Consider the following 27,874-nt stretch of genomic DNA (forward strand, 5'->3'; position numbering starts at 1 on the left):
AAGGCAACCTCCCCGCAGTCCGTTATGCCCAAGAAATTATCCAGGAATACATCCCTCAAACCAGGTACATCATTGGCAGGGATTTCCGATTTCTGAATGACAATACCAGAACTAGAGGAGGCAGAGTTGTTCATCAATGTTTAGAAAACCTGGGAATTTCCCATCTGCCCCTTCCCTCATTGTCTCCAGACTTCAATCACATTAAGTACATGTGGGATGCGTTACAGAGAAGGCTTTTCGATCACCATCCGCAACCACTTGACCTGCAACAACTGAGTGCAGCGTTCGAATATCTATGGATTGAAATTTCGTATGAAATTAGTGACAACCTTATTAACAATATGCCTAACAGGTGCACACAGGTTTTAGCTAACAAAATACATTATACAGAGTATTAATTATTGCGTACAATAAACAAAATTATATAATCAAAACCGTTTATTTTGTTCTTTTTCAAAATTCCTTAATTAAATTTTCTTTCAGTAAAAAACAATAATTTGTAATAAATTTTAATGCAATTTTTAATAACAATGAAATAACAACGCTAGGGAAAATAAAAAAACTGTTCCCTATTTCCCAATAATTCCCTATTATTTTTGAGCAGTTTAATTTACTAATGTTACTAGAGGGGGAGAAAGTGCGACCTAATAATGCTTGGTATGCATAGATAAATTTGATGTAACATGAATAGATAAAGAAATAACACGCTTTCTTTTTAAAAAGATAGTTCCTGCTTACGGTTAGATGTTAAACCATCCGGATTTCAAGCTTATAGCTCATCATCAGTTTAAAGGAATGTGGTTGTAAATTCCTTCAACCTGATGATGAGATATAAGCTTGAAATCAACTAACTTTGAGTAGAAACTAACTTTTTAAAAAGATTGAACAACACACTCACTCCACCATTTATCATTTCTAATAACTCACTTTATTTATTATTTTTATTACTTTCTTATTGTTGAAAAAAGAAAAATGGTTGAGCGGTCCAGTGGTACCAACACAGCAAGTGACGTCATCTATGAGAGGTGTTGGCAGTTTCGTTTTCGTTCAGCCGGTACTGTAAAACTAGAGGGGACACCCGCGGGTAGGCGCATGCGTTCGTCAGTCCGAGAGGGGGCAAAGGGAGGAATATTCCTTGTCAAAATGAAAATGGTAGTGCTATAGTGGGGTTAACGTAATTGTCCCTATGTAGTGGTCGCGACAATTTCATTGTACCCGCCACGGCAGTTTTACTAGTTTCGTCCAATTTTGAGTTCGACCCAGTTCCCCTGAGCCCCTTCGTCAAACCCTCCGAATCATGTTTTACGACCCTTATCAGGCAAAATAGCAGGGCGTAACCCAAATTCAACCGATTCAAATGACTAGATCACCAGGTAAACACATTTCTTGAATAAAAATTTCCCACGGTCCGGTGTTCAGTTGTGACCGCCTGGTGAGAATACACCGGTGCCGTCGTTTCACATGGCACAGACAACTTGCTAAACATGGCATCTTAAATAACAAATTATGCTCCTAAATATTCTTGCATGCCTTATCATAAGTAAATACAATTTAGCCGGTTTAAACATAATTATAAGTTTCTTCCATAAAACGTTTATTACCTACAAAGAAAAAAATCTATTCTTTATTGATGCCATGCTAAATTTAAACTTGCAGAATGGTATGTTAACGGATAGAACAGTACCAAATTATGGAACAGTGAAAAACAAAACACACTCATTTAATCATTCAGTTTAATAAAGAACTGTATGTTTTTTTTTACTGTAAAATAATAGTTTCTCGACTGCTTAGTATTTTTTTTTTTTTTTTTTTTAAGAATATTCTTGTAATAAATATATTTACCCATGGTGCAGTTAATGCTATGCAAAGTCATGGAACACTGTAACAAAGTGTAGAACATCTAATGAAACAATAAACAGATCTTTTTATTACTAATTCAGCATAAGGTACTTAGCATACTTTATAATAAACAATATACTTCAAATTTTTTCATTCTTCAAACAAATTTTCCCTTGGTGTGTTGTTCTTGTGCGATTGGCTGGTGAGGATCAGCATTGCTATTATTCCACAAGTAAAAGACAACTTGCAGAACATGGTATTTGAAATGTCATAAATATGCTCCTAACATTTTTGTATATTTCATTGCCTTTATTCTTTATAAAGTAAAAATAAATTAATAAATCATTCTTCATTGATTAAAATTAAAATTTGCAGAATGGCATGTTAAGACATAGAACACAGTACCAAATTATGGAACACCAAGAAAAAATTCAATCCAATAAAGCATTCTATGTTTACTGTTAAAAAAAGTTTCTCCCTGGTTAGTTTTTTTCCTGGAAGAATATTTTTTTATTAAATATGTTTCCCCATGGCGTTGTTCATGTTATGTGAAGCCATGGGACACTGTCATAAAGTGTAGAACACCCAATAAAAAAATAAACAAATGATCGTTTATTTAAAATTACGTACTTAGTATACGTAAAATTAAAATATGCGACTTTTTATTTCTTGTAACAAATTTTCTCATGGTGTGTTGTTCTTGTGTGACTGGTAGGTGAGAATCAGCATTGCTATAATCCCACAAGTAAAAGACAACTTGCAGAACATGGCATTTGAAATGTCGAAATAAGCTCCCAATATGTTTGCATGTTTCATTGCCCTTATTCTTTATAAAGTAAAAATAAATCAATAAATTATTCTTCGTTGATTAAAATTAAAATGTGCAGAATGGTATGTTAAGACATAGAACACAGTACCATATTATGGAACACCAAGAAAAAAATTCAATCCAATAAAGCACTATGTTTACTGCTAAAAAAGTTTCTCCTTTCCTTAGCTTTTTTTTTTTCTTTTCTGTAAGAATATTTTTTTTTATTCAGTGTTTCCCCATGGAGTTGTTCATGTTATGTGAAGCCATGGAACACTGTCATAAAGTGAAGAACACCCAATAAAAAAATAAACAAATGATCGTTTATTTAAAATTACGTACTTAGTATACGTAAAATTAAAATATGCGACTTTTTATTTCTTGTAACAAATTTTCTCATGGTGTGTTGTTCTTGTGTGACTGGTAGGTGAGAATCAGCATTGCTAACATTCCACAAATAAAAGACAACATGCATTTGCAATGACAATATATGCTCCAAATATTTTTGTATGTTTTATTGCCTTTATTCCCTATAAATTAAAATAAATTGCTACATCATTCTTAATAGATGATGATTAAAACTTATGTACATACTTAGGTATGCTAAGCAATAGAACCTAGTACCAAATTATAGAACACCAAGAGAAAAAATATTTAAACGTTCAATCCAATAACACTGTTTACTGCCAAAAAAAAAGTTTCTCATCCCTGTCTAATTTTTTCTTGAGGAAGAATATTCTTGTAAATGTTTCCTCATGGTGTTGTTCATTTGTGATGTTAATCCTTGGAACACCAAGAACACCCAGTGAAAAAACAAAATTAACGATCTTTTTATTAACAATGAAATTTAAGGCGCTCAGTTTTCTGGATAACAAAAAGTAGGCCTTTGCTATTTTTTACTTGCACCAAATATACATTTTCCTATGGTGTGTTGGTTTTGTGTGATTGGCTGGTGAGTATGAGCTATTGCTAGCATTTCACAAGTAAAATACAACTTGCAGAACGTAGCATTTGAAATGACAAAAACTATTTTGTAAACATTCTTGCATGTTTTGTTGTCTGTTCCCCTATGAAATAAAAATAAATTAATACATCAATCATCCATCATTGATAACTTGCAGATTGCCATGTTTAGTCGTAGAACATGGCAAATTCTAGAACACAGAGAAAAAATCTATTTAAACATTCAATTCTTTAAACAATATGTTTACTGATACTTAATAACAAAAAATATGCCCTAACTTTTTTTTTCTAACATTTTCCCATGGCATGTTGTTCTTGTGCAATTGGCTGGTGAGAATCAACAATGCAATCATTCCCAAAGTAAAAGACAATTTGTAGAAAATAGCTCCTCAAAGGGCTGATTATACTATATCTTGCATTTTTTAATTATAAGTAAATACAATTTAACCTACTTATAATATATCGTGCATTTTCTTTTGCAAATAAATCCATTTTAGCCCGTTTAAACAGAAGTACATTGTTTATTCCCTGCCCAAAAAAAAAAAAAAAAAAAAAATGTATACACCATTCTTCATTGATACCATGCTAAAGTTAACATTTGCAGAATGGCATGTTAAGTCAATGAACACCAGACCAAAGTTAAAACACCCAGTGAAAAAAATTCACATCCACTTAATCATTAAGTTTTTCAAAAAAGAACTCAAGGTATACTGTAAAAAACTCATTTCTCATAAAGAAAATTATGCTTGTGTACAGTTTATCAAGAAGAATATATTCTGGTAACAAATATGTTTTCCCATTATATGTTGTTCTTGTGAGATTAACTGTTGTGATTCATCATTGCTATCATTTTACAACTAAAAGACAGCCTGCAGAAGAATATAGCTCCTCAAAGGGCAAATTATAATATATCTTGTCTTTGTTTTTTTAATAATAATTAAATACAATTTAGCCAGTTTCCACTTAATAGTTAGTCGTTACTTTTCCCTGGCAAGTGAAAAATAATTAATATACACTTTCTATGCTGAAGTCAAACTTGTAGAACGGCTCGTTAAGCTGCAGAACACAGTACCAAAGTATAGAATACTTAGTGAAAAAATATATATGAATGTAAATCACTCAATTTAGAAAATGAAAAATTGATTTCTCACTAAGAAAATTAGGCCTACATACCATTTTTTCAGTAAGAATATTTTTTCCTTTAGTATGTAGTTCCTGTGTGATTGATTATTTGAATTAACAAAGAGCAAACATCAAATGTTCTCGCATGTTGTCAAGAGACAGAGGTAAAACTGTTTAACTCGCATATATCTTGCTTAATCATAATTTCCACCATTAATATATTTTTAAATAATGTCAAATTATCAATAAATCTAGCAGAACTGCATGTTGGCGAACTACATTCATACTGAAATAGAGGGAAATAAAAACTGGACACTTGTATTTGGTGTTTATTTCAAACTATGTGTTTATTTTATTAGTACGAATTGCATTTTTCTTATATCGTAGTTTTTAGTCGTAACATAGATTAAAATGTAACTAACAATTTGTTTCTACCACAAAATGATATTCTGGTGTTTTGGTGAATTTTCTTTCAAACCATCATAATTAAATAATTTATATTAAAACTGGTGAATTTCTGAACTTGTTTAATTTGGTTACATTAAAATAAGTATGTTGTAATTAATGTAACTATAACAATACGGGTGTCTGGTTTTTGCCTTTGAGCAAAGAAAATACAAAAATATTTTTATGTTGTTTAAATATTTTTTCCCACAGTGGGTTACTTGTGACTGGCTGGCGAGAATTCCCCAGTGCAATTGTTTCACATGGAACAATTGACTAACTTGCAGAATGCAGCATTTCAAGGGCCTTACTATATGAAATATTTTTCCCTGTTAATAATAAAAAATGACATTTTAGCTCGTTTATTTCATGGTTATTACTGAAAATAAATTCATACGCCAACTTTCTCTGAAACTGCAGAATAGCATTTCTGGTTGTGGAATTATTTGACCAACTTCCAGTACATTTTATCATACAAGCTGGGTAAAATACACAATTGGTTTCTAACAGAGAATGCCACGCTCCATTTTTCCTTTTGTGCAAGAACATTCTTGTATAGTTTAAACATACTTTCCCATGGTGTTATTTAGTTGTGAGTAGTTGGAGAGAATGTACCAGTGGAATTGGAAGAATTTGGAATTTAAAAGGGCAGATAACGTATTTAATATATTTTTGCATGTATAATGATTAAAAAACAACTATTAGTCAGTTTACATAAAATAATAAACTTCTTATTTTAAACTATTTTTTCCTACAAAGAAAAAACAATTAATAATCCTTTCTTTATTGATTTTGAACTAGGGTTAAAACTGACAGAATCGCATCTTAACTCACAGAACCACCAACTAAAGTAATCAACATTTCACTTCTTTTAATATTGAAAAATGTCCTAAAATTATAATTTTATATTTAATTTAAATGCGTTAAGTGATTACTAATTACACAATGAAATTTATTGATATTTTTCTAAATAAACATAAAATCTAGCAACCAATAAAGTTTACTGCTTTGTAACCAATCACATTTATTTACTCAGCTACTGAAATTTAATAAAAATCAATTCATTTGCGATCGTGTACTTATTCCTGTTAATTTTCCAGGCTGTGAATAATGACAAAAAAGTTTGAGTTCAATTGGCATATCCCAGTGCCAGAGCCCTTACTCGAAGGATGTGTTTTTGACAGATGGAATGAGGACAAGGACTCAAGCGATATCGAGCCCAACTGCCTCTTCAAAGTCGATGAGTACGGTTTCTTTATATACTGGAAAAGCGAAGGAAGGGTACGTATCTAGTCAATAAGATTGTTAAATTTGTAATGTACTTGGTTGATACCTTGAAAAATTTTCAGGAAGGGGATGTTATCGAACTTTGCCAAGTCAGTGATATACGTGCAGGAGGTATACCAAAAGTAAGTTGTGTAAAATTAAACATTTTAGCTATTAGTGAAAGGTTTTAAGCTGGGCTTGATTATTATCTATTCAGAAAAACAAATTACTATTGCCAATGGTTTATACTGGCCATTTGATATTTGGTATGGCGTTAAAATCAAATGATTGTGTTTGATTAAAGGCTTCGCTGAAAGTTATTTTCCCTCTTTCAAAAGAGTTATAAGATAAATTTTTATCCAAGAGCTTAACTAAAAATTTAATAGGCCTTTGATCATTTTTGGATCAATACTTGTTCTAATATTAGACTTGTAGCAAATCTTTGCCATGAATCGTAGAATTCATCATTATACTAGTTTTATTTTTTCTCTGTTAAACAAAATGTGTATAGATTTGAAACAATACTCCGTTGTCTTGAAATAATAAATGAACTATTTAAAGAATAAAGAGAAATACCACATACTTTATTTTTAAAACTGTAAGAAACAAAAGAATGCACAATTTGTTTATTCACACTGAGTAATGAGTTTTGTTTTTGTAATTTTAAAGTAAAAATTTTATTCTTGTCTACACGTTTTTCATAAGCTATACCATAGTGGCCTTCAAATTAATCAAATCTTAATTGATTTGTTAAGTCTGGCATATTCTCACTTTCAGTAATAATGATCTTTTTTTGCTAATTATCCATTTTTGTAAAAAACAAAACAAAAAAGCAATTACTATGATATGAGCATACATGATAGAGAACACATGCATGTGGCATTTGAATCACTAGTCCCCCTCTGAAAATTGGATAATGGTGTGATTTCAATTAAATTGATTTAAATCGCCATTGTCTTCGTTCTATTTTCTTAACATTCCAATTTGCTCGAAATCAGCCAAGGTTAGGTGGCTTTTTATTCATGCCCCAGTCTGGCTCATTGTTCCTTATACGAAACCAATAATCTTGACGAAATTACACTTCTTAAAGTGTCATGCGTTAAGCAAAGGCTGAAGTTTGGGAAGATTGTGTAATTTTACAAGGCTGATTGTCTCTTAAAAACTGATTTTTCACTTTGCTTAATCTTCTAATAATTTTTTTAAACCTCTTATTTTAGTTTTAGAGTTATGGTCAATTGTTAAGTGTAGGTTTTTAAGCAGGGTTCAGACCTTTTTATTGCGTTCTTAGCGTTAGAGGGCTGGTTAATCTGGATCGTGGTTAATTCTGGACGTCTTGGCCTTTGCCACCTCATCTGTCTTTTTATTACCCCCTCTAGGCCTCTGTGTCCAGGTACCCAGAAAACAACTACCGTTTTGCAGAGATGATGCAGTTCGTGGTATCTCTCCAAAACAACTACCGTTTTGCAGAGATGATGCAGTTCGTGGTATCTCTCCAGCAAAAGCACTACAAGAGGGTGGACAGAAACCTGTGTCGGACTGCAGTAACCGCACTGAGTCAGTCGGTGCAGACTAGGTAGGTAGAGCCACCATCGTCTCAAAACACCCCAATCGCAAACAGATCTGCTGTGTAAACACTACAGTGCAGCGGGAGCAACCACAAAGGTGGAGGCACCCTCGCAATACATGGCACATGCCACACTTTTGTCAGTCTTAAACCAGTCTGTTAAGATGAGCCGAAAACCAGCATACCTTGATCTACGCTCCAAGAACTTAGCTCGGTAAAGGTATGGCGGAGTAGATGACATTACTAACAAGGCAGAGAGTCCCCCCCCTAGAGATCCAGGGCAGCTAAGGCTTAGCTTCCTTCCTTATTCCTTGAGATCCTCTCCAGATCTGAATTTGCTGATATATTCTACTGTACTGGCATTGCCCCCGAAAGCAGATGGCCCAGTTTGGCAAGGAACCCCGCTGCATAGCTGGGGGAGAGCTGCACCCTCCAAAATTTGGGCAGTAGCACTTCCAGCTCATAGCACAGGCTGACCAAAGGGCTAGTTCTGAATGCGCCAGAGACCACCCAAAGACCTTATAGTAAAGCTTATCAATCTAGCCTCTGCAGGCATGTTTTTCAGGCTCAAGAATAGGTCTGCGACCATAAAACAAGGTCGAGAACAGCAATGAGTCAGATATTTTCAGGAGGGGGTCCCTACCTGCTCACCACCTGATGCGACCGATAAACTTTAATTATGTTATTACTTTCCTTCCCTTCACCTAGACGTCGTCAATGTGTAGCTTCCATTTAAGCTTTTGATCAAATGTGAGGCTGAGGAACCTCACCAACTCTACGTTCCTTATCGCAGCACCCCTCAGGCCGAGCAAAAATGGGCAAACAGTTTTCTATGCAGAAGTTTCCTTGACTCTTCTAGCCACAACAATTGTAGCTTACCACAGCACTACTCCGACTTATGCTAGGTCTTTCCCCAAAAGGAATCATCATCATTTAATTGGTCGGGGGACACTGTCAGCGACACTGTTCACTGAGATCGAGAAAAGTGTAAAATGTTATCACTGAACCCTGAGGGATTCTCTCGAACAAAGTTCCTGGAGAGCATGGAAGCTTCAGTGCATCGAGGAACTACTGGGATAATTTGCCTCTAAATCTGATTTCCCAATATTTCTGAAGGATCACATATCTCCACATTGTATTGTATGCCTTCTCGAGGTCAAAGAACACAACCCAAGCATGCTCTCTATTCAGAAACGTATTCTGAATATCACTCTCAAGAAGGCAAGCATGATCAATTGCAGAATGGATCCCAAAATTAAACGACCGTTTATCATGGACTCCAGAAGTTTACTTAGCCAGGTTGTCAGGGAGATCTGCCTGTTACTCGTGGCCAGATTCGGGTCCCTGCCCACTTTGAGGGTGGGAATGACCAGTGCCTCACACTGCCCTCAGTCATATCTGATATTTTGTGAAAGAATTCCAATAGGCTATGCTTTGCACTCTGGGGAAGGTTTCACAGCATTCCATATGGGATACCAGCGCCCCGGGGCTTGAATTCCAGGCCTATCAGACTGTCAGCAGATGGTTACACATTTCTCTTTCTCTCTCTGCCAGCAAATTGTTGGAGTAAGCAGTAGAGCTTGACACGGATAGTATATGCCTCTCTCTTGCTCTTCACTTCATTTACACTTTATACATAATCAGATAATGCTCCATCAGGTATCTTCTGAAGCATCAAAAAGCCCGCTTCTTCTCTGCATGTGCTTCGGCGCAGTCATCACTCCACCATGCCACACAGTCATCTCCAATCCCCCCTCATTCCTGCCCCTAGCATCAGAGTGCTGTGACCCCTACCAGGCATTGAAATTGCCCAACACCATAATCGGGAGGGGGAGACAACTTGATCATGGCAGAAACCTCACTGCTGTGCAATACTGCAATATTCCATCTGGCAAATGATAGACCAAAACACAGCATGAGGCACATGGGCGCCTCCAATCGGATTACGATAGCCTGGATGTTTGTATTCAGTCTCATCTTATGTGCATATATATTTTATCTTACTGATATAGCTATTCCTCTGTGTGCCCTATCTCCCTGATCAAGCTTCACCTCCCTTGAGAAGGTTTGATAACCCTCCTCAACGTTTCTTCTTAAAAATATCTTTGGGAAAGTCTCCTGGAGGAGTATCGCCAACGGCGCATGCTCTTTGATAAGGAACTGCAACATTTGTCTCTTATTTCCGATTGCTCTGCAGTTCCACTGCAAAATGGACTCAGTTAGTCACTCTGTCTTCTGTTCCCCTTTTCTACGTTGGGTCAGGGGCTTCCCATCTTCCACCATCTTTTGCGTTTTTCTGTGCCGGTGGCATGAAGGGGGCCTTTTGATTCTGTCGAGGAGCCAAGGTCTGTATCCCAGATGTCCTGGAAACCTGCAACTGCTCCACTGATCTTGCTGCAAGCCCGCAGTGCCCGGCTGGGGAAAAACTCACAGGCACAAGACCCCCGACGCACCACCAGGCAGGGTGCCCCGCCCCCCTGGACTGAGCAAAATGAAACATAGTTTAGTCTTTAGTACAGGGTTCTTTGGGAGGGATGTGCTCCACCACCCCAACACATGCCGCAGGAAAAGTTCTAAAGGACCAATTGATAATGTATTTATTTATTTTCTATGAGATATTATTTTGAAGTTTGCAAGCAGATATTTTTTATTTCTTCCAGTTCAAAGCCCTTTGTTTTACTAAAAACTCAATACTTTGGCCCTTTTTACACTCATTTGCTTTATTTTTATTTTAAACGATGCTAGGTTCTTTCTTTATGGTATTATTTAATTGAAATAGTATTTAATATTATATTATATAATTTTTTTGAAGTTTTGTTTTATAACATTCGTAATTACCATTATTAAATTCACCCATAAGAACCATTGTACTAATATGTCTGACTTAAAATTCAAGTAATTGTTACAGTTTAATCAACCTAATGCGTTTTATTTTAATTTTGTAATTTTAAGAAAGTTATGTACTAGCCTTAATTCTATAAGCACTTAGCAGAATGGTTTGTTAAAAATTCAGAACTGGAAGGAATCGTGTAATTCAGTTATACCTAATCTTCTAATAAATCCAACTGAAAATCGCTCAAACTTAGTCATTTAACAAGTTTTATATATTTGCCATTTACAAATAAAACATTGAAAATTAGCCAATTTTTTGAATTTTTCAAATTTTAAAACACTTAAAAATGGACTTTATTTCATTGAAAAAGGATACAAGTGTTAAAACTAAAAACAAATAATTTAATTGCTAGGCTTTCACTTTAAAAAATAAATATCCTGAAAAATGTCAGGTTTCATCAATAATAATATTTTGTACTCAAATTTGTAAATGTTTTAGTGCTGAATTTCAATATAACTATTTTATCTTCAAGTTCAAATAAACAATCAAGTAAAAGAAGAAAGAAAATTTGAATATTTGAATCATCGATACGGAATTTTATCCAAGTCTTGTTTTGTTTTTCTAGGACTCAAGGCTGCTGGCTCAGCTTACAAATAAACATGGGGATAACGTAGAAGAAAAGTCACTGACGATCTGCAGCGGTACGGACTACATTAACATAAATTATCAGCATGTAGTCTGTCCAGATGCTGCAACTGCAAAGGTATGTTGGTTCAGCTGATTCTACATACATTGATACTCAATCTGATTATACAATACAATATGTTTTTTGCTTTGAATTGATTTATATACTCACTTGTGCTGAGTGTTTTTATTTATGCTTATGGGTTAATAGCACAAGGAGATTATCAGATAAATGTTTTTGTTTTTTATAAACTAATTTTAAACTATGGCACTGAGCTGCATTAATTTACAAAATACAAATTGATTTTGAAGCAATTTTGCACTTGGAGAATTATTGGGTTGTAAAACAAGTCTGTAGCGAATTTCAACAATTCATTTTTATCCCTCTTGTGCTTTGAAGCAATGTTTATTTAGTCATTATGGTTTACACACTCTGAAAAGGAATTAATTAAGGTGTTTTTATTGGTCAGTTTTGTTCAGGATCCCATATTTTTACAAGGTGTTTTGTTAATTTAAAATGTAGAAAAAATATTACATTTATAATATTACATTATATATTACATTTTGGTTATTTCATAGTTTTTCATTACTGTAAAAGGAAAATTGCAGCTCTGACTGCTAGAAAATTTATGGTATGTGTATGNTATATATATATAGGCGTTAAATGCCTGGGTAGGCTCGTACCCCATCCCTAAAAGGTCAGCATATGTGGATACTTTGGCCTTTTTTGGGAGGTCATTAATGTCGCAGACCACATATTTCCTTTCATCCCACAGCTTCTTTAGTGTGTCCCTGACAAACTTGACGGTGAGTTCATCCCCGCAGCTTATCATGAACATGGATCCTCCTTTAACAAGACCTGAATTTCTGAAATCCACGCCTTCTTCCTCAATCAGTTCGAGGGCACTGTTGCAGATCAGTGATCTCAACTCTAGTGCCTCATCGTTTGTGAAGAGATCCTTGTTGGCTTTCCCAAAATCAACTTTAAACAATGGTTTATGTGTAATTACCTATTCTTCCCTTGTCTTGGTTTTTTGGCAGGTCCTTTTGCAGAAGGTGGAGTGTAAGAATACTCCATCCTACTTCTTTTAGTACTGGTCCCCAGTCTATTCTGTGCGGGGGTAGTATTTACCTGAGGGTTTCGTCTTTGTTTGGACCTGTGCATGAAGGCAGGCTGAAACACGGGTGTGGACCCAACCTTTCGAGAATTGAAGTGATCCTTATTGTTCTCAAGCCTGGATCACCCTCCTCTCTTACCCCTTTTGCTTTTAACCAGGGTGAATCTTTCGTCTTTATCACCCTGTACCTTAGGGGGAGCAACCTTGTCTCCTTCACAGCGTTCCAACTTGGTGCTGCCGGTGGAGAAAGGAGTGCTCTCCATCTCCGTCTTCTTCTTATCTTCTGCTCACTCGTTAATATTAAAATCAACTGTCACCGTGGGCACGTGGCTTTACCAGCATGCAACTCCCGCGTGCCAAGTCCCCATGCCCCATGCTGTGTGTATGTGTGCGTGCGTGTGTGCATGGGTGTGTGTGTGTGTGTGGTAGTAACACTTCAGGAGAATGTATTGCCCATAAGTGGTTTGCTGAGTTCAGAAACCGAAATTGAATTTTGGAAGAATCATAGCGCTCTAGTCGTCTTCATTTGTTGTTATAATTTCAAGTTTTTGTCACAAATGACCCATACTCAATGAAACGAGACATTGCAGAGACGATTAACATATCTCATACAAGCATTTCGATGCATCTGAGAGAAGATATATGAGTTAAAAGATATGTTCGTTGAAGATATATGGGTTCCTCACAAGTCGACTCAGAGGAATTTGCTGGATCACCACTCCATCTTCATCTCTTCTAAAATAACCCATTTTTATTAAGATTGATAATTGGGGGATGAAAAGTGAGTCCTTTACGACAATTTTCAGAGGGGAAAATCCTGGAAAAAATACAATGATCCACTGTTGACAACTTCAAAAGCCGGATTACATCCCATAAAGGTAATGTGCATTTGGTGGGATTGGAAGGAAGTGATTTATTATAAGCTTCTTTCACCTTTTTAGTGTATACTGCACACAATTGGTGCAAGTCAGTAATTGACCCAAAATTACCGGCGTGAGATTGTTTTCCACTAGCACTCACTTGTATTTGTAGATGTTCCAGAAATTGTTAGAGCATGGCTGGAATGTGAATCCACCCACCATATTTGTCTGACATTGCCCCTTTAGATTTTCACTTCCATGCTCTGCAAAATTAATAATAGGAAAAAAAACTACTTCACTTGAGGACTGCAGAAAACACATCAAGGCATTCATCGCTCAAAAACACAAGTTCTCGGACAGAATTACAAAATTACATGTAAGATGGCAACATGTAGGGGAAGAAAATGGTCTGTATTTTGTTGATTGAATTTGTTGACAAGTACCTGAAATTTTCATTGAATTTACCATCAAACAATGCTACAGACTTGTTTACAACTCATTATTGTAATTTTTAGAAGAGAACTGTTTAATTTTTTAAGTTTAATGTTATTATAAACAAATTATGTGGCTATGTGAGATGGAAATGCACATAACAAAAAAAAATATTTATTATCAAGCTTTATTATCAAGTTTGTCTAATTAAAAACATTGTTCCTTTTGATATTGCACATTCAACTATTTAATTAAACAATTCTTCTTTATTTGTGTTTATTTTAATTTACAGATTCATATTCATCAATTGATAAGTGGATAAAATGGCTCAAATTGTTAAATTTTTATTATCATCAAATGAACTTTCATATTATAATGTATTATAAGAATTAGGTGTAAAAAGTGCCCATTTCATTTATTTTTATTTTCACTTATACATATTGAATTTCTCAAAATAATTATTGTACAAATTTAAATGCGGAGAATTTCATTTGATATAACAAAACCGCATTGATGTTGGGTTAACAGGCCTGGCTAGATGGTTTGAGGAATATAACGCACAATGTTAAAGCCAACAATGTCTGTCCAATGACATGTTTGAAAAAGCAGTAAGTCTGACAAAAAAAACTTGAAACATGAAGACAAAAGAATTTCAAAAGAAATCCGCCTGCGCTTGTTATCATTCTGCATGCACTTGTCCTGTGTCTGCATAATTAATAAAGAGACAGTAACAAATGCATCAATATTTCAATTATATCCGTAACTTTTCTTTTTGTCTATTATTTAATGACTGGGCATGTTTGATTGTTAATTTTTTTTATTATAAGCATGTTTTTAATTATCTATATTATTAAGAGACAGGCTGTGTCCCCTAGATATACTAATTTTAATTGTGTTATTTTATTTTTTTTAGCAGGTATGATTGAAATTTTTTTATTTAAATCCATTTACTAATTGACTTACTATATTTTTGTTCCAAAAAGCTCACGCATTTTTTATTTGCCTTTTTAAAGTGATGTATATTTTTACAGTTTTATTGTCCATATAATTTAATAAATTTGATTTTATCAGGACAAGTTGTGTCCATCTTTATACAAATATTTGATTTTATAGAAATTGTATTAATATTTTAAACAAATCATTCAAAGACCAAATTTCAAAATTTGTCTCATAGGCAAGGTGGAAATATATTTCAGCATTATTACTTAACCTTCGAGCGGTTGCACCTCCCGCTACAAGATGGTCTGTCCAAAGTTATCCATGCGGAGTCACCCCCAGTCTATTTTGGATCCCAAGAATAATGATATATTTTTTACAATCTCACAAAATGAGGAAAACCAATAATAAACTGAAAAAATGAACTTTATTTTATTATTTACTACTTAAACAATATTTTTTTGGATGATGTAAATGTAAAATTCAGGGTAATTTGGCATATTGGGCCCTTTGAGTGAGTAGCACACGATGAGTTCCAATTCATCAAAGAATTTGATTATTAGGCCCAGTTTTAGTTGTTATTTCTTGTATGGTCATGTTGTATCAAAGCATTTCCTCCTGCAGAGAAATCACCACAGTCTATAATAGCTGTGTTAGGGTCGCTTCTGATTCTTTGCAAAATCCCCACTTCCTTATTGATTGAAACCAGTCTTCAGAGGAGAAATCTGCGAAACGGTGCCCTGCTCTGATTCAGAGATAGGAGGTTTTTGGCTGGTTTGTGTCCAGTGATTAAAGTCCATCATTTCCTCACTTTCACAATACCTTCTTAACTAAGATACTGTTGATTGTTGCCTATACCTCATAATGGTTCAGGACCTTCCATTTTTCAGCAGTGTAGTAGACTCTTTCCTTACAAAGATATCCACTTCATCATTCCCCTCTTCTCCTATGTGTCCTGGGACCTGGTAGTGTGTAACCTTGTTTTATGCACCTAATCTTTATTTTGGTTTTGCAATTCAGCAGCATTCTCGAGCTAGTGATGTATTTTTGGATGTATACCAATTGTTTTTTGTTAGATTCTGAATAATTTGATAGACCAAAGTGTATCTATTGAATTTTTCTTATATCAGTAAACTAGATTGAATTAGAAAATAATCTTATTAGTAAATTATGGGTATATATATTACACAGGATGGGCGACCAAGACCCGAGAGGTTAAATGCCTGGGTAGACTCATCCCTAAAAGGTCCGGGACTTGGTCGGCTTACGTGTCCTGTATAAATCTCTTGGACTTGTTCACAAACCCCAAGATATTGGACCATTTTATCTCGGGGGAGTGATTTGGTGATGTCTGCTCCCTTAAAAAAGTTTTCAAATCTGGACCTAGTAGTGCCTTGCCATGTCTTCTTTTATTTCGCAAAAAGGGCAAAAGGGATCTTAGAATAGAATACCCATTGAGGTGTCTTCTCAGTGGGCAGTGGCCCGTCAGAATGGCTGATAGGTATTCCTTGAGGTAGAGAATAGCCATTTCAATTCTGCTGGTTTGATTACCTTAACAAACTCTTTTGATTGCCTGTGTCCGGAGGATAAATTCCACTCCTTAAGGAATTGTTTCATGCCCCAGTTATTAATACTCTCTTTTGCTGTGCTCATAGAGTGAGGTAATACCAGTTGTGCCCCAAAAATGCAGTATTTTAATATACAAGCAATAGTTTGTACATTTGTACTGAAAAGTGACAAGAGGTAGAAATGATTTGAGGCATGGTGGTGAGTATTTGTTCAATTCGATTTTTGGAAATGATAGTAATACTTTGTTCAGAAGTTTTAGACAGCTATCCAGATTTCAAGTATTAATTACTCATCATATGACCAAAAGTGAATGGCAAGAGATTTGTTTTTGTCTGTCAAACTGGCATATTAGAAAGCAAGTTCGATTGAAGATTATGCAATGCTGAAACGCGTCTGACAGACCAACCCAGCGAGTATTGGCATTCCAAGATGGTCGATAAAGATCAAAATACGAGTTCTCAAAGACACCAGGAGGAAATCCTTCCTCCTATTAAAATAAATGGTTTACTCCAATGATGGTTTTTCCTCTTTGAGGGATGATTGTGTACTAACACTCTGATGGCCACTTACCAACTCATCCATCCTTTCCTTATATTTAGTTGATTTTTTGAATAGAACAGGGCTAGTGGGGGTTCAGTTTTGCGGACTTTGTGACAGAAAGAAGAAAAAATCTGGGGTACAAAAATACCCCCAGACGACCTCTCGAAGGTTAAATTAGCTTACTCTTTCATTAATATATCATGTGTAATCAATAGAGTGCATGATAAAAAATAATAATAGTTGACATTTTCCAATAATTAATTTTTTAATTTATTTTAAAGGCTGTTATAAATTGGAGCATTTTTATTTTATTTTATTTATTATTATTATTTTAAACAAAAACTAGAAACTTATTTTATTTTGATGTTATTTTTTGCATGTTTACTTTCACAGGCGTGGCAAGAAGGTTTAAGAAAGATCACTCATAATAACAAGATGAACAATGTGTGTGTTCGCACCAATCTCATGAAGCAGTGAGTAATTTTAAAAGTACAGGGATCATCTTTTCTCACTAACGCTTCATTAACCCCGATTTAAATTGACAATTTTATTCCCTTAAAAAAGAAAATATAGAAAATTAAACAAATTCAACTGTTAATTTAGATTGTATGCCTAACCCTTGTGAAACAACTCACTTACGCTTGAAAACACTGCTTAACGTAATACTTAACAATTCAAGCCTTCATGTTGTACCTAAATTAAATCTTTGCTGTTTATCTATTTTTTAATTTTTTTTCTTAATCAATATGGCTTTTCAAGATGATGTAATATCTGTTTTCCAGTTGGATGCGTCTTGGAATGTTAGTAGACCCAAAAGGTAAGGTTCCTGTCAAGGTGGTTGCGAGAACTTTTGCCTCTGGTAAGACAGAAAAGCTTGTCTACCAATGTTTGCAAGATTTAAATCTACCAAGTGGAAAGGTAACTTTATTAAATGTTATGTAATTGGATCCCAAATAAAATGTTTCTTATGTAATGCTCTTGTGAAAAGTAATTTCTATTGAAGAAGACTTTGAAATGTATATAAATTTACCGTTTGATGAAATGAGCTATATATTGTGTAGTCCAACTGACGTTATATAATTTGTTCTATTTTAAATTATGTTTTGTTTAATGTGTATATTTGTTTAATCAATTTTAGAATGATGTCATTGAACCTGCAGACTTTACATTTGACAAATTTTATGAACTGTACCATAAAATATGCCCTCGAAATGATATAGAGGAACTGTTTCAATCCATGTAAATACATTTACATTAAATTTAATTACATTTTCCTTTAATGTTTAATATAATTAAACCACCAATTTCTAGAACCCAGGGTAAAGCGGACTCAATCAGTATTGACCAGTTCATAAATTTCTTGAATGAAAAGCAACGGGATCCTCGGCTGAATGAAATTCTGTACCCCCTTTATGATGAAAAGAGGGCAGCTGAAATTATTGCGACCTATGAGCAAAACGAGGAAGCTGTTAAAGAGAGTATGCTAAATAAAAATTCTTTGAATACCTCTTACTTCTTTATTTAATAACGGTTTTGTTAAATTTCAGAACGACTTACGAAGGATGGCCTAATTCGTTATTTAATGTCCGATGAGAACGCACCCGTTTTTCTTGATAGACTTGACATTTACATGGAAATGGATCAACCGCTGTCTCATTATTATATAAATAGTTCACATAATACCTACCTCACAGGGAGACAGTTCGGTGGCAAATCGAGTGTCGAGATGTACCGCCAAGTTTTACTGGCTGGTTGCAGGTATATTTGCTACTTTTTTTCTAATTTATAAGTTTTTTCTGATTTTATTATATTTTATTTTAGATGTGTGGAGTTAGATTGTTGGGATGGAAAAGGTGAAGATGAAGAACCAATTATTACTCATGGGAAAGCTATGTGTACGGATATTTTGTTTAAGGTTTGTTTAATTATTTATTTGTCTATGCAGGATTTTTCATTATGAGATATAAATATTAAGTGATAGTAGACTGTAAATTGAGTAGGTGCTATAAAAATGGGTTTTATAACTCATTCCATCAAAAAGATTTAAAAAAAGACTTGTTACAAAAATAAATAAAATAAAATCTTTGCCATTACATTAGATCTTTGAAGAATTTCAAAATTTCTCTATGCTTTGACTAAACCTCCCAATTTCACAAAAACTGCATAGTTTAATAATTTTTCAAATGGTATGTTTGGCAAGATCGGTACACTCTTCTTTCAGGATTTCAGGAATTTCTCAGCGCTCTACTATAGCAAGTTCTCAAAGTGAATTCCACTCCTCATGCGGGGGGGGGACCATGTCTGAATAGTTAGGGAATCTGAGTTATATTTGCCTTGCTAGCGGTTCTGGGTTTGAATCCTGGCATAGCCCATGGCTTTTTGATAGATTTTAATATGAAAAATGTGTTGGCTTTACCCTTCATCCACGGCAACCAATGGGTAGTTTGGACGTTATGCCCTTCTTTTTGACAGGCATTACTTAGCTGTATTTTGTATGTTCTTCTCATGCTTGTCTAGCACGTTTCCTCATCATTTACACTGTCACATTGAAAGTTAGCAATTCTCACAGATTGTAGGCTGCACTTTGGTCACACTAGTATTGACATTTAAATCTCAACTCTTTTCCAATTCATTCAAAGAAACACCAATTCATTGTATTCAAAACACTTAGCCTGTTTTCTTTCATTTAAGTATAATTTTTATTTTTACTTACAGTATTCGTTTTTTTGTAATAAAAACGTCAGTTCTCAATAAAAATTAATTTTTTCTCATCATACATTTTTTCATTATACATTTTTTGAGTTTTGAACTATGATCATACTACTTGAAAAGAAATGTTCCTTATCCTACCAAGCATACAATTTGAAAGATTAATCAACTAAGAGTTTTTGTGCAATTCGCGTAAATCTAGGAGGTTTAGTCAGTGTAGTGAATTTTTGAAATTTTTTGTGATTAGAAAATTTAACATAAATTGCAATAAAATGCATCAATAAAGTAAATTTTTTTATATAAAGGAAAAAATAATTAAAAACCTGTTTTTTTCTAAAAGATAAATGGTGGAGTGAGTGTGTTGTTCAATCCTGTTAAAAAGGTTCCTACTCACAGTAAGTTTTTTTAAATGATCCGGATTTCGAGCCTACAGCTCATCATCAGGTTGAAGGAGCTCTACAACCACGTCCCTCAACATGAATTGTAATATTTAATTCCCAGTCCCCCGGCCATCGCGACGTTCAAAGCAGTTTTTCATTATTCTACTTCATTTACAATCTACAACCGTTCATTTTTCATCTCTTAGAGAACCACCCTGTATTTTGTGTTTCCAAAATTAATAAACATTATTTTTTTAGGATGTTATTTATGCACTTCGTGATACTGCTTTTGTTACTTCAGATTATCCTGTTATTCTTTCTTTTGAAAACCATTGTTGTAAAACTCAGCAACACAAGCTTGCCAAATACTGTGATGAGATATTAGGTGATCTACTACTTAAAGAGCCCCTTCCAGATTATCCTGTGAGCATTTTACTGCCATGTGCGACTTACATTCTGAATTTTTAAATAAATTAAACTAATATTTTCCCAGCTTGAACCTGGTGTCCCACTCCCTCCTCCTTGCTCTTTAAAAAGGAAAATTCTTATAAAGAACAAAAGACTTAAGCCAGAAGTAGAGAAAACAGAGTTAGAATTATTTATCCAAGGACAGTTTGTGATAGATGACGAAGAAAAGGAAGATGCTTCAGCTCCGGTTTCAGTCAGTGTGGAGGAAAAAAAGGTAACTCATTCATTTATTACGATTTGATAAACTCTAATATTTAAACTCAAATTAGCCCGAGCAAGAAGAAGTGCAAGTAGCAGTTGATACACCCGTGCCTGTTCAACCATACACAGGATCTACAACAAATGTACATCCTTGGTTGTCTTCTATGGTTAATTATGCCCAGCCAATAAAGTTTCAAGGGTTTGATATTGCTGAACGTAAATATAACAAAAATTTAAAAAAACGATTCTCTAGAAGAAAAATTATTAATTTGTTTGCTACCTTAGAGAAAAATATTCATTACAACATGAGTTCTTTTGCGGAAAACACTGGTTTGGGATATTTAAAACAGCAAGCTTTGGAATTTGTAAATTACAATAAAAGACAGATGAGCAGGATTTACCCAAAGGGTACAAGAGCTGATTCTTCTAACTATATGCCTCAGGTTTTTAATTGTTTTAATTGAAGAATATATAAAAAAAGCATCACTTCAATTATTGTTAAACAATCATTGCAGGTTTTTTGGAATGCGGGTTGCCAAATGGTATCACTAAATTTTCAAACAGCAGATCTTCCAATGCAATTAAACCAGGGTAAATTCGAGTACAATGGAAATTGTGGATATCTTTTGAAGCCAGATTTCATGCGTCGTTATGACAGAAATTTTGACCCGTTTGCTGAATCACCTGTTGATGGGGTTATTGCAGCTCAGTGCTCGGTGCAGGTATGATAAATTAAAAAAAAAAAAACTTTTGTAAACAGGTTTAAAGATTTTAAGTTTAATTATTTTTTTAAAAGGTCATTGCAGGGCAGTTCTTATCAGATAAAAAGGTAGGGACTTATGTTGAAGTTGACATGTATGGCTTGCCCACTGATACGATCCGAAAGGAATTCCGTACAAGAATGGTCCCCAGCAATGGTCTAAATCCTGTTTATAATGAAGAACCATTTTTATTCAGAAAGGTTAGTTTTTGCATGTTTTAAATCGTTTAATGGAACAATACAAGGCAAAATTTGGCATTAAAAAAAATGAAATAAAAGAAATCAACTCAATGGTAGCCAAATCTTTACACATTCCCTGAAAAATTTGGTGAAAGTGAATTTCTCGAAAAACAGTATTTTAACTGGTCCCATGAGATTCATAATTTTATAAACGCTCCAAATAATTTTTTTGAAAGTTGTAAATCAAGTGTTTGATGTATTTTGTTTTAACATATTGGGTTGTCCGGAAAATAATGCAGGATTTTGGTATTAAACAAAAAAAAAGAAACTAGTTACTTTAAAGCAATGTTCTTTAATCAAAATAANGTAATCCTGTAAACGTAAACAGAATATTTTATATAGATTTTTTTTAATGAAAACTTAAAATCCTGCATTATTTTCCGGACAACCCGATACTTGCAACTCGCCATCCATTAGAGAGCTTGTAGATATCCATTTTTTCATCGGACAACGGACCATGTTTTTTACTGGACTTGCAGGTTGTATAGGGCATAATAAAAATGTATACATGCACCGGATATCGTCCAGCAATTATTTACGGACGGAAGAGTGTCGGCCCCACTCGGTGTGATGGATGCTGGTCCGGTGAAAGAAAGTGTGGTCAACCACGCCAGTGTACGAAGACGATACAGTGTTTGAAAGTATCATTGCATCATCATCAATAAGAGTTTAAATGCTTTTTCTGCATTTGAAAGTAATAGTAAAATTTTATTTCCTCTTTATTTATTTCTTAATTTTATTTCTTCTTCCAACTTCTCAAAAAGGGAATGAAATGCACCATATTCTTCCCTTTCCAATAATGTGCTCACAATAACCTTTTACATTTTTCTTTTTGTTTTTTCTTGTATAAATAGTAGATCAATAAGAGTTTTTTTTTCTTATTTTTTTTTTTTTTTTTTTCGGGGCTTCCGACATCTAGGTCATTTCAGCCCCCACTAAGTCTATATTCTATACACGTTCATACAAATAAATACATTTATACACTTAAATACATCCATACAGTACACTCATTCCGTTTGGTCGGTGGAGTACTTGATATTCCTCCACCGACCTACACTTAAACTAAACTAGATTGGGGTCGATGGGGTACTTTTATAAATANCGCCGAAGGGACAATTTGTCCGTTCCGGCGAGTGTTCATCCTCCTCACCTCCAAAACACCCTGGTCCTCTAGGCCTTCTTTGATGTCATCGACGCTGCTATTCATGAGGTCACGGCTTTTTTTCTTATTGTTTGACATTATACACACATGTAATCTCCTTGGCTACTAGTTAAAAACTGAGCCTGGGAAAGACGGTAATCGAAGGTACGGTATAAAATCTTATACATGTACAAAGATGTCTGTTTATTGTGGGTCTGTTGTCTAAAGAAAAAATGGACTTCTACAAGCACAGTTATACTGTTTGAAGACTCTTGTCTTGGAACAAGGGCAAAACAAATCCACCTTGACATGTGTTAATAAGAGAAACTGATGCTATAATTATTTCACTGATCCACTTCATATGTGCAATTTAGGCAAACTCCGTTTCTAGTATTTAAAGAAGAATGTTCAATTTATTTTTTTCGTGATCTATGTGTTAACTGAGGGTTAATTTGTTTGACTTACAATGCTACAATATTAACATAATTTCTAGTATAACCAAATAAGTGTTACATACATATGAACTGGTTAGGGATGGAACGTTTTTCTTGTTTTATAATACATATTTCTGAATTGTAAACTTTTTATACATATTGAAGAGTAAGGACATATAGTGGTAGTACATACTTATGCGAGGATGGAGCGAGAGATAAAGAGAAAGATAGTGGCAATTGTATTATAAAAATAATTCCTAATGTGCAATTTTTGCACCATATAACAGCATAGAAAGACCCCAGAAGCTTTCCCTTGGAAATTTTGAAAACTATTAAAGATGACAAATGATTTTTAAAAAGCTTAATTTTGTTTAATAAATTTTTGAAGTAAATTGGAAGAGCATAATTGTGTTGAATGGTTTTGCATGTTATAAATGCATTATAACAAAAAAGAAAACCAACATTTTTAGTAGATGATCAATTGACAGCCTGGTTTGGCGTTGTAAAGTGCACCAAATGAAACTGTACCTATGCCGAATATTGATGATATGCATGTGTGCCAACTGACCACATCAATTTCTTTTACGATATGATACTGCTTATGCCAGTTTAAAATTTTAGTTTTTTTGTAAATAATTTTGTACGCTTAATCCACTAGTAGCGATAATTCCTTTCAGTGAAAAACACTTCTTTCCTCACTCATTTCATTCTATTCTCTTATGAAACACCTTTTTCTTTCTCCTATTTTCATTCTGAAATTTATTAATTTTCTTATTAAGTTGTGCAAATGCTTTCCCTTATTTATTAACCTCAGAATTATCAATTTCAAGAATATTTGCCAAAGTTGTTAGCTAGAGACACCGACGGACTCGGGCCCAAAATTATGTCTTCATCTAGATTCAGCACACTGCAGAAAAATCCTTCTTGGATTATTCTCGGGTTGAACTTTATTATTTCATTGTACTTATTTATGTAAAATCTCCCCAATGTAAAAAATGAATGTAAAAAAAAAAAAACTTTTTTCTCTTTATTTAAATTCCTTCTTGCGTTTGCAAAGAGCTTTCGAATCTTTATGAAACGATTAGACAGATACATTGTCAAAGTTGAAAGGGCATGGAGCGAATGGTCAAAAATTGGCTAAAAGAAAAGCTTTGTTATGAAAAATAAGTCTTCAAGAAATAATACTTTAAAAAACTAAAGATTAATAATATTATCTATTTTGTAATAATGTAAAAAAAATTTTTTATGTACATCACTCAAATTTTGTTTTGTTTAAAATAAAATAAAAATGCTCTAAATGATTATAAGATTATTTCATTACGGAATTCAAGTTCTCCCTGTTTTCTGCATTTTCACCTGATAGCTCTAAAATTGAGGTTGTTGCATGATTTGGTGGTTATGGTAGGGACATTACTGGTAACTCTTGCATGTATTGTATTGTATGTTCATTTTAGAGCATTCACTTTTAAATCCTTCTCTTGCTCTCTCTCTTTCTCTCTCTCTCTCTCTCTCTCTCTCTCTCTCTCTCACACACTTTCTCTCTCTCTCTCTCTCTCACACACACACACACACACACACACACACACTTTAATGAAGTTAATAATAGAATAGTTTTGATACAATGGAGATATCTTTAGGTTTAATTTTGTCTGTAAAGGTTGTATTACCAGACCTGGCGGTTTTGAGGTTTGGAGTGTACGACGAGAACGGTAAGCTTCTCGGACAAAGGATCCTACCCCTTGATGGCCTTCAAGCAGGTTACAGGCATATCTCACTTAGGACTGAGGCAAACTTCCCCATGTCCCTTCCCATGCTTTTTTGTAATATTGAACTCAAAATTTATGTACCGGATGGATTTGAAGGTAATTTTTGGACATTACATTTATTATATTTTTGTTAAAATTATTATAGTTACTTTTTTTTCTGTTCATGTGAATTCATACAAAAATGAACTTATTACAATTCAATCTGTGTAGTTAAAATATGTGTACTATCACTATAGTATATCGATTATTGTTTGTATCCTTCATTCTTTTCATTGCATGATTTGTCCAAAATTTTGTTACAAAATAAATAATTTTTTTTATTCAAAATACTATGTTTGATAGGGTTTATGGCTGCCCTTTCTGACCCAAGAGCATTTCTTTCTGGTCAGGAAAAAAGGACACAACAGATGAAAGCAATGGGAATTGAAGAAACAGATATCAACACTAGTGTTCTGAACAGCAATGATACAACTAAGAAATCGTCAAAAGAAGAAGAAAAGAAAAGTAATTTTCAAACAATGTAAAAAGAAATAACAGACCTAATGACAATATTTTCCCCACAGTTGAAGATCTTACATTTGAAGTGATCACAATGGAAATGCTAAAAGCAGAAAAGGCTTACCAGAAGGTTCAGCGGAAACAGCAGAAAGAAATAGATGCTTTGCAAAAAAGGCATGCAAAGGAAAAAAGTCTGGTGCAGAAACAACAGTGCTCAGCTGTAGAGAAATTGGTTAAAGGCAAGAAATCATCTGAGGTTGCCAGAGAAGAAGGTGTCCGGGAAGTTGTAACAGGACAAGTTAGTCAGTGGTCTGAAATGGTTGACAGACATCGAAAAGAATACTGGGCTTTAATGAAGACACAAGTTGCTGAGCAGCAGGATACGTTAACAAAACTAATGGATGCTGCCCATTTGGCCCAAATGAAACAGCTTGAAGCCAAACATGAAAGGCAAGTTATACATTTTTAAAATGTAATTTGATTGTAATTGTTATAATTAAATTACAGAGAGATGAAGGAGATGAATACAAAACAAGCAAAGATTTCAGTTGAAACTACCAAAGAGGTCGCCAATGATAAAACGCTCAGAACGAAAGGTGAAAAGGATCGTAGGTTGAGAGAAAAGAAGCAAAATAATACTAAAAAATTCATGGATGAAAGAAAATATGCACAGGTATTACCTTCTTATTGTAAATATTTTTAATACATTTTTTTTTTTAATTTTAATAAATACATTTATCAGATGAAGCATGGAAAAGAAAAAGAAAAGCTGAGTGTGAAGCATGAAAAACAGAAGCAAGAGCTACTGAAAGAAATCAACAAAGTAAAAACAATATATTTTTATTTATACAATTATTAAATTTTATTTTATGCGTACAACTTTATGATTTTATTGTAGACTTTGGAACTCTACAAAAACGAAGAAGTGGAATATGAACTTTCGAATAAAGTTGAGTTCTTTGCCTAATTCAGCGTACCTACATCGTGATAACAGCGATAGTTTTACACTTATTTATTCTAGTCATTTTGATCTGGTCCATAGAAAATAAAAGAGATGACCATTGAAATATATGTATAAAACAGAAAAGGAATGGTGACAAGTAAAATCATGGGAGATGATTCCTAAATGGATTTTCTGCAATATTTCCTTTAGCTAATAATTTAAGTTTATTGTGCAATAATGATAGGAAAAGTGTGCTTTACGATAGATTACCTGCTAGAACTTTTTTAATACCTTTTTGGTTCTTTAAAAAAAGAGCAATAATCTTTTAAAGAAATTAAAGAGTATATGAATATTTTTGTTATAGAATAAATAATTTATTCATTTGACCATGTAAAATGTCTAGCGTTGACCGCCATTGTTAAAATAGTTTATATTGCAATTAATATTATATATTAGAACAGTATTTCTTGATGCCAAACATAAAATTGGATTATGCAAGTATTCCATTTTTGTGAAAGCTAAAAGTTGAACATTAGATCAGCCACGGGTTTCTGTGTGCAGTCAACTTTTCTGACTTCTTTCTACAATTTTTTTTTTTTTAGATTTGGACGTAGTACTGGTTAATAATTTTACTGGCTATCTTTTTGACGTGGGGAATTGTAACATAAGGTATGTCAGTTCGGTTTTTGCTCACGTTTCTTCCAAATTGACCATTACCTTTTTCCAATAATAATTCTGTTACAAATAAAGTAGCATTTCTATGTGATTTGTTAATAAAAACAAATTATAATTAGTGTTAAAATTTCACTCACCATTTTTATAACAATTTATAACATCTAGTTCATTTCCTCACATCAAAAGTTTTTGAGCTTGCATTAGTATTTACAAGTAGAGACGAAATATTAAAAGTACGAATTGGGTAATCAAGGTGTGCTATCCAGTACTTCGTCCTCTTATTATTTATGGAGTGACGGGTGATTTTTGGCCTTCCATACAGCAGTGCCCAATGAATAATTTAAAAGAAAATTTTTACATAAAATAATATATTATAACTGCGGTGTTAGAGATGCATAGAATGTACTGGTTACATATCTATTGTTATAATTAATGTTGTTAAACTAAATTTTAAAACTATCATGACCAATTCTCAACTAGAGATATATATATAATATATAGAATACTGTGTATCAGTTTATATTATGGTATAAGTAAAACAACGTTAAAAAAATGTTAATTTTTGTCTCTTTTAATTTACTGTTTTTTGTAATATAACAGTGTGCCTACGCTGATTAAATGCAAAATTATAAAAATAATGAATCAAAAGTAAATCACTGTCTAGGATTATTTATAGCAATC

General features: G+C 33.8%; 1 protein-coding gene across 4 annotated transcripts; it reads left to right on the top strand.

Annotated features, from left to right (window-relative positions):
• Window positions 1-1,107: 1,107 nt before the first annotated feature.
• LOC106671062 (1-phosphatidylinositol 4,5-bisphosphate phosphodiesterase) lies at window positions 1,108-27,841 on the top strand. Of its 4 annotated transcripts, none has more exons than XM_024228753.1 (22): window positions 1,108-1,373; window positions 6,277-6,457; window positions 6,526-6,585; window positions 11,465-11,602; window positions 14,462-14,541; window positions 17,761-17,896; window positions 18,117-18,217; window positions 18,290-18,456; window positions 18,526-18,736; window positions 18,800-18,893; window positions 20,326-20,490; window positions 20,561-20,749; window positions 20,805-20,952; window positions 21,022-21,179; window positions 21,252-21,458; window positions 21,533-21,697; window positions 24,969-25,173; window positions 25,420-25,581; window positions 25,641-26,025; window positions 26,083-26,248; window positions 26,318-26,398; window positions 26,474-27,841. In XM_024228753.1, the coding sequence occupies exons 2-22, from the start codon at window positions 6,287-6,289 to the stop codon at window positions 26,540-26,542; spliced, it is 3,258 nt and encodes a 1,085-aa protein (XP_024084521.1). In that variant the 5' UTR covers window positions 1,108-1,373; window positions 6,277-6,286; the 3' UTR covers window positions 26,543-27,841. The 4 variants fall into 4 exon arrangements, with proteins under 4 accessions (XP_024084521.1, XP_014257344.1, XP_024084522.1 ...); XM_014401858.2 differs by lacking the exon at window positions 14,462-14,541 and adding an exon at window positions 17,372-17,451; XM_024228754.1 differs by lacking the exon at window positions 14,462-14,541 and adding an exon at window positions 17,372-17,451 and having other exon boundaries at window positions 20,326-20,376.
• The last annotated feature ends 33 nt before the right edge of the window (window positions 27,842-27,874 follow it).

This window comes from Cimex lectularius, unplaced genomic scaffold (assembly GCF_000648675.2).
Source record: "Cimex lectularius strain Harlan isolate CLEC.00 unplaced genomic scaffold, Clec_2.1 scaffold113, whole genome shotgun sequence".
Lineage (NCBI taxonomy): Eukaryota > Metazoa > Arthropoda > Insecta > Hemiptera > Cimicidae > Cimex > Cimex lectularius.

What these genes read in the sequence shown, in the direction of transcription:
- LOC106671062 (XM_024228753.1), top strand. Translation starts at nt 6,287, where the DNA reads ATGACAAAAAAGTTTGAGTTCAATTGGCATATCCCAGTGCCAGAGCCC. An exon ending in GAGGAACTGTTTCAATCCAT is followed by an intron (nt 18,218 to 18,289) that starts GTAAATACATTT and finishes ACCAATTTCTAG; the next exon opens with AACCCAGGGTAAAGCGGACT. An exon ending in TCAGTGTGGAGGAAAAAAAG is followed by an intron (nt 20,750 to 20,804) that starts GTAACTCATTCA and finishes AACTCAAATTAG; the next exon opens with CCCGAGCAAGAAGAAGTGCA.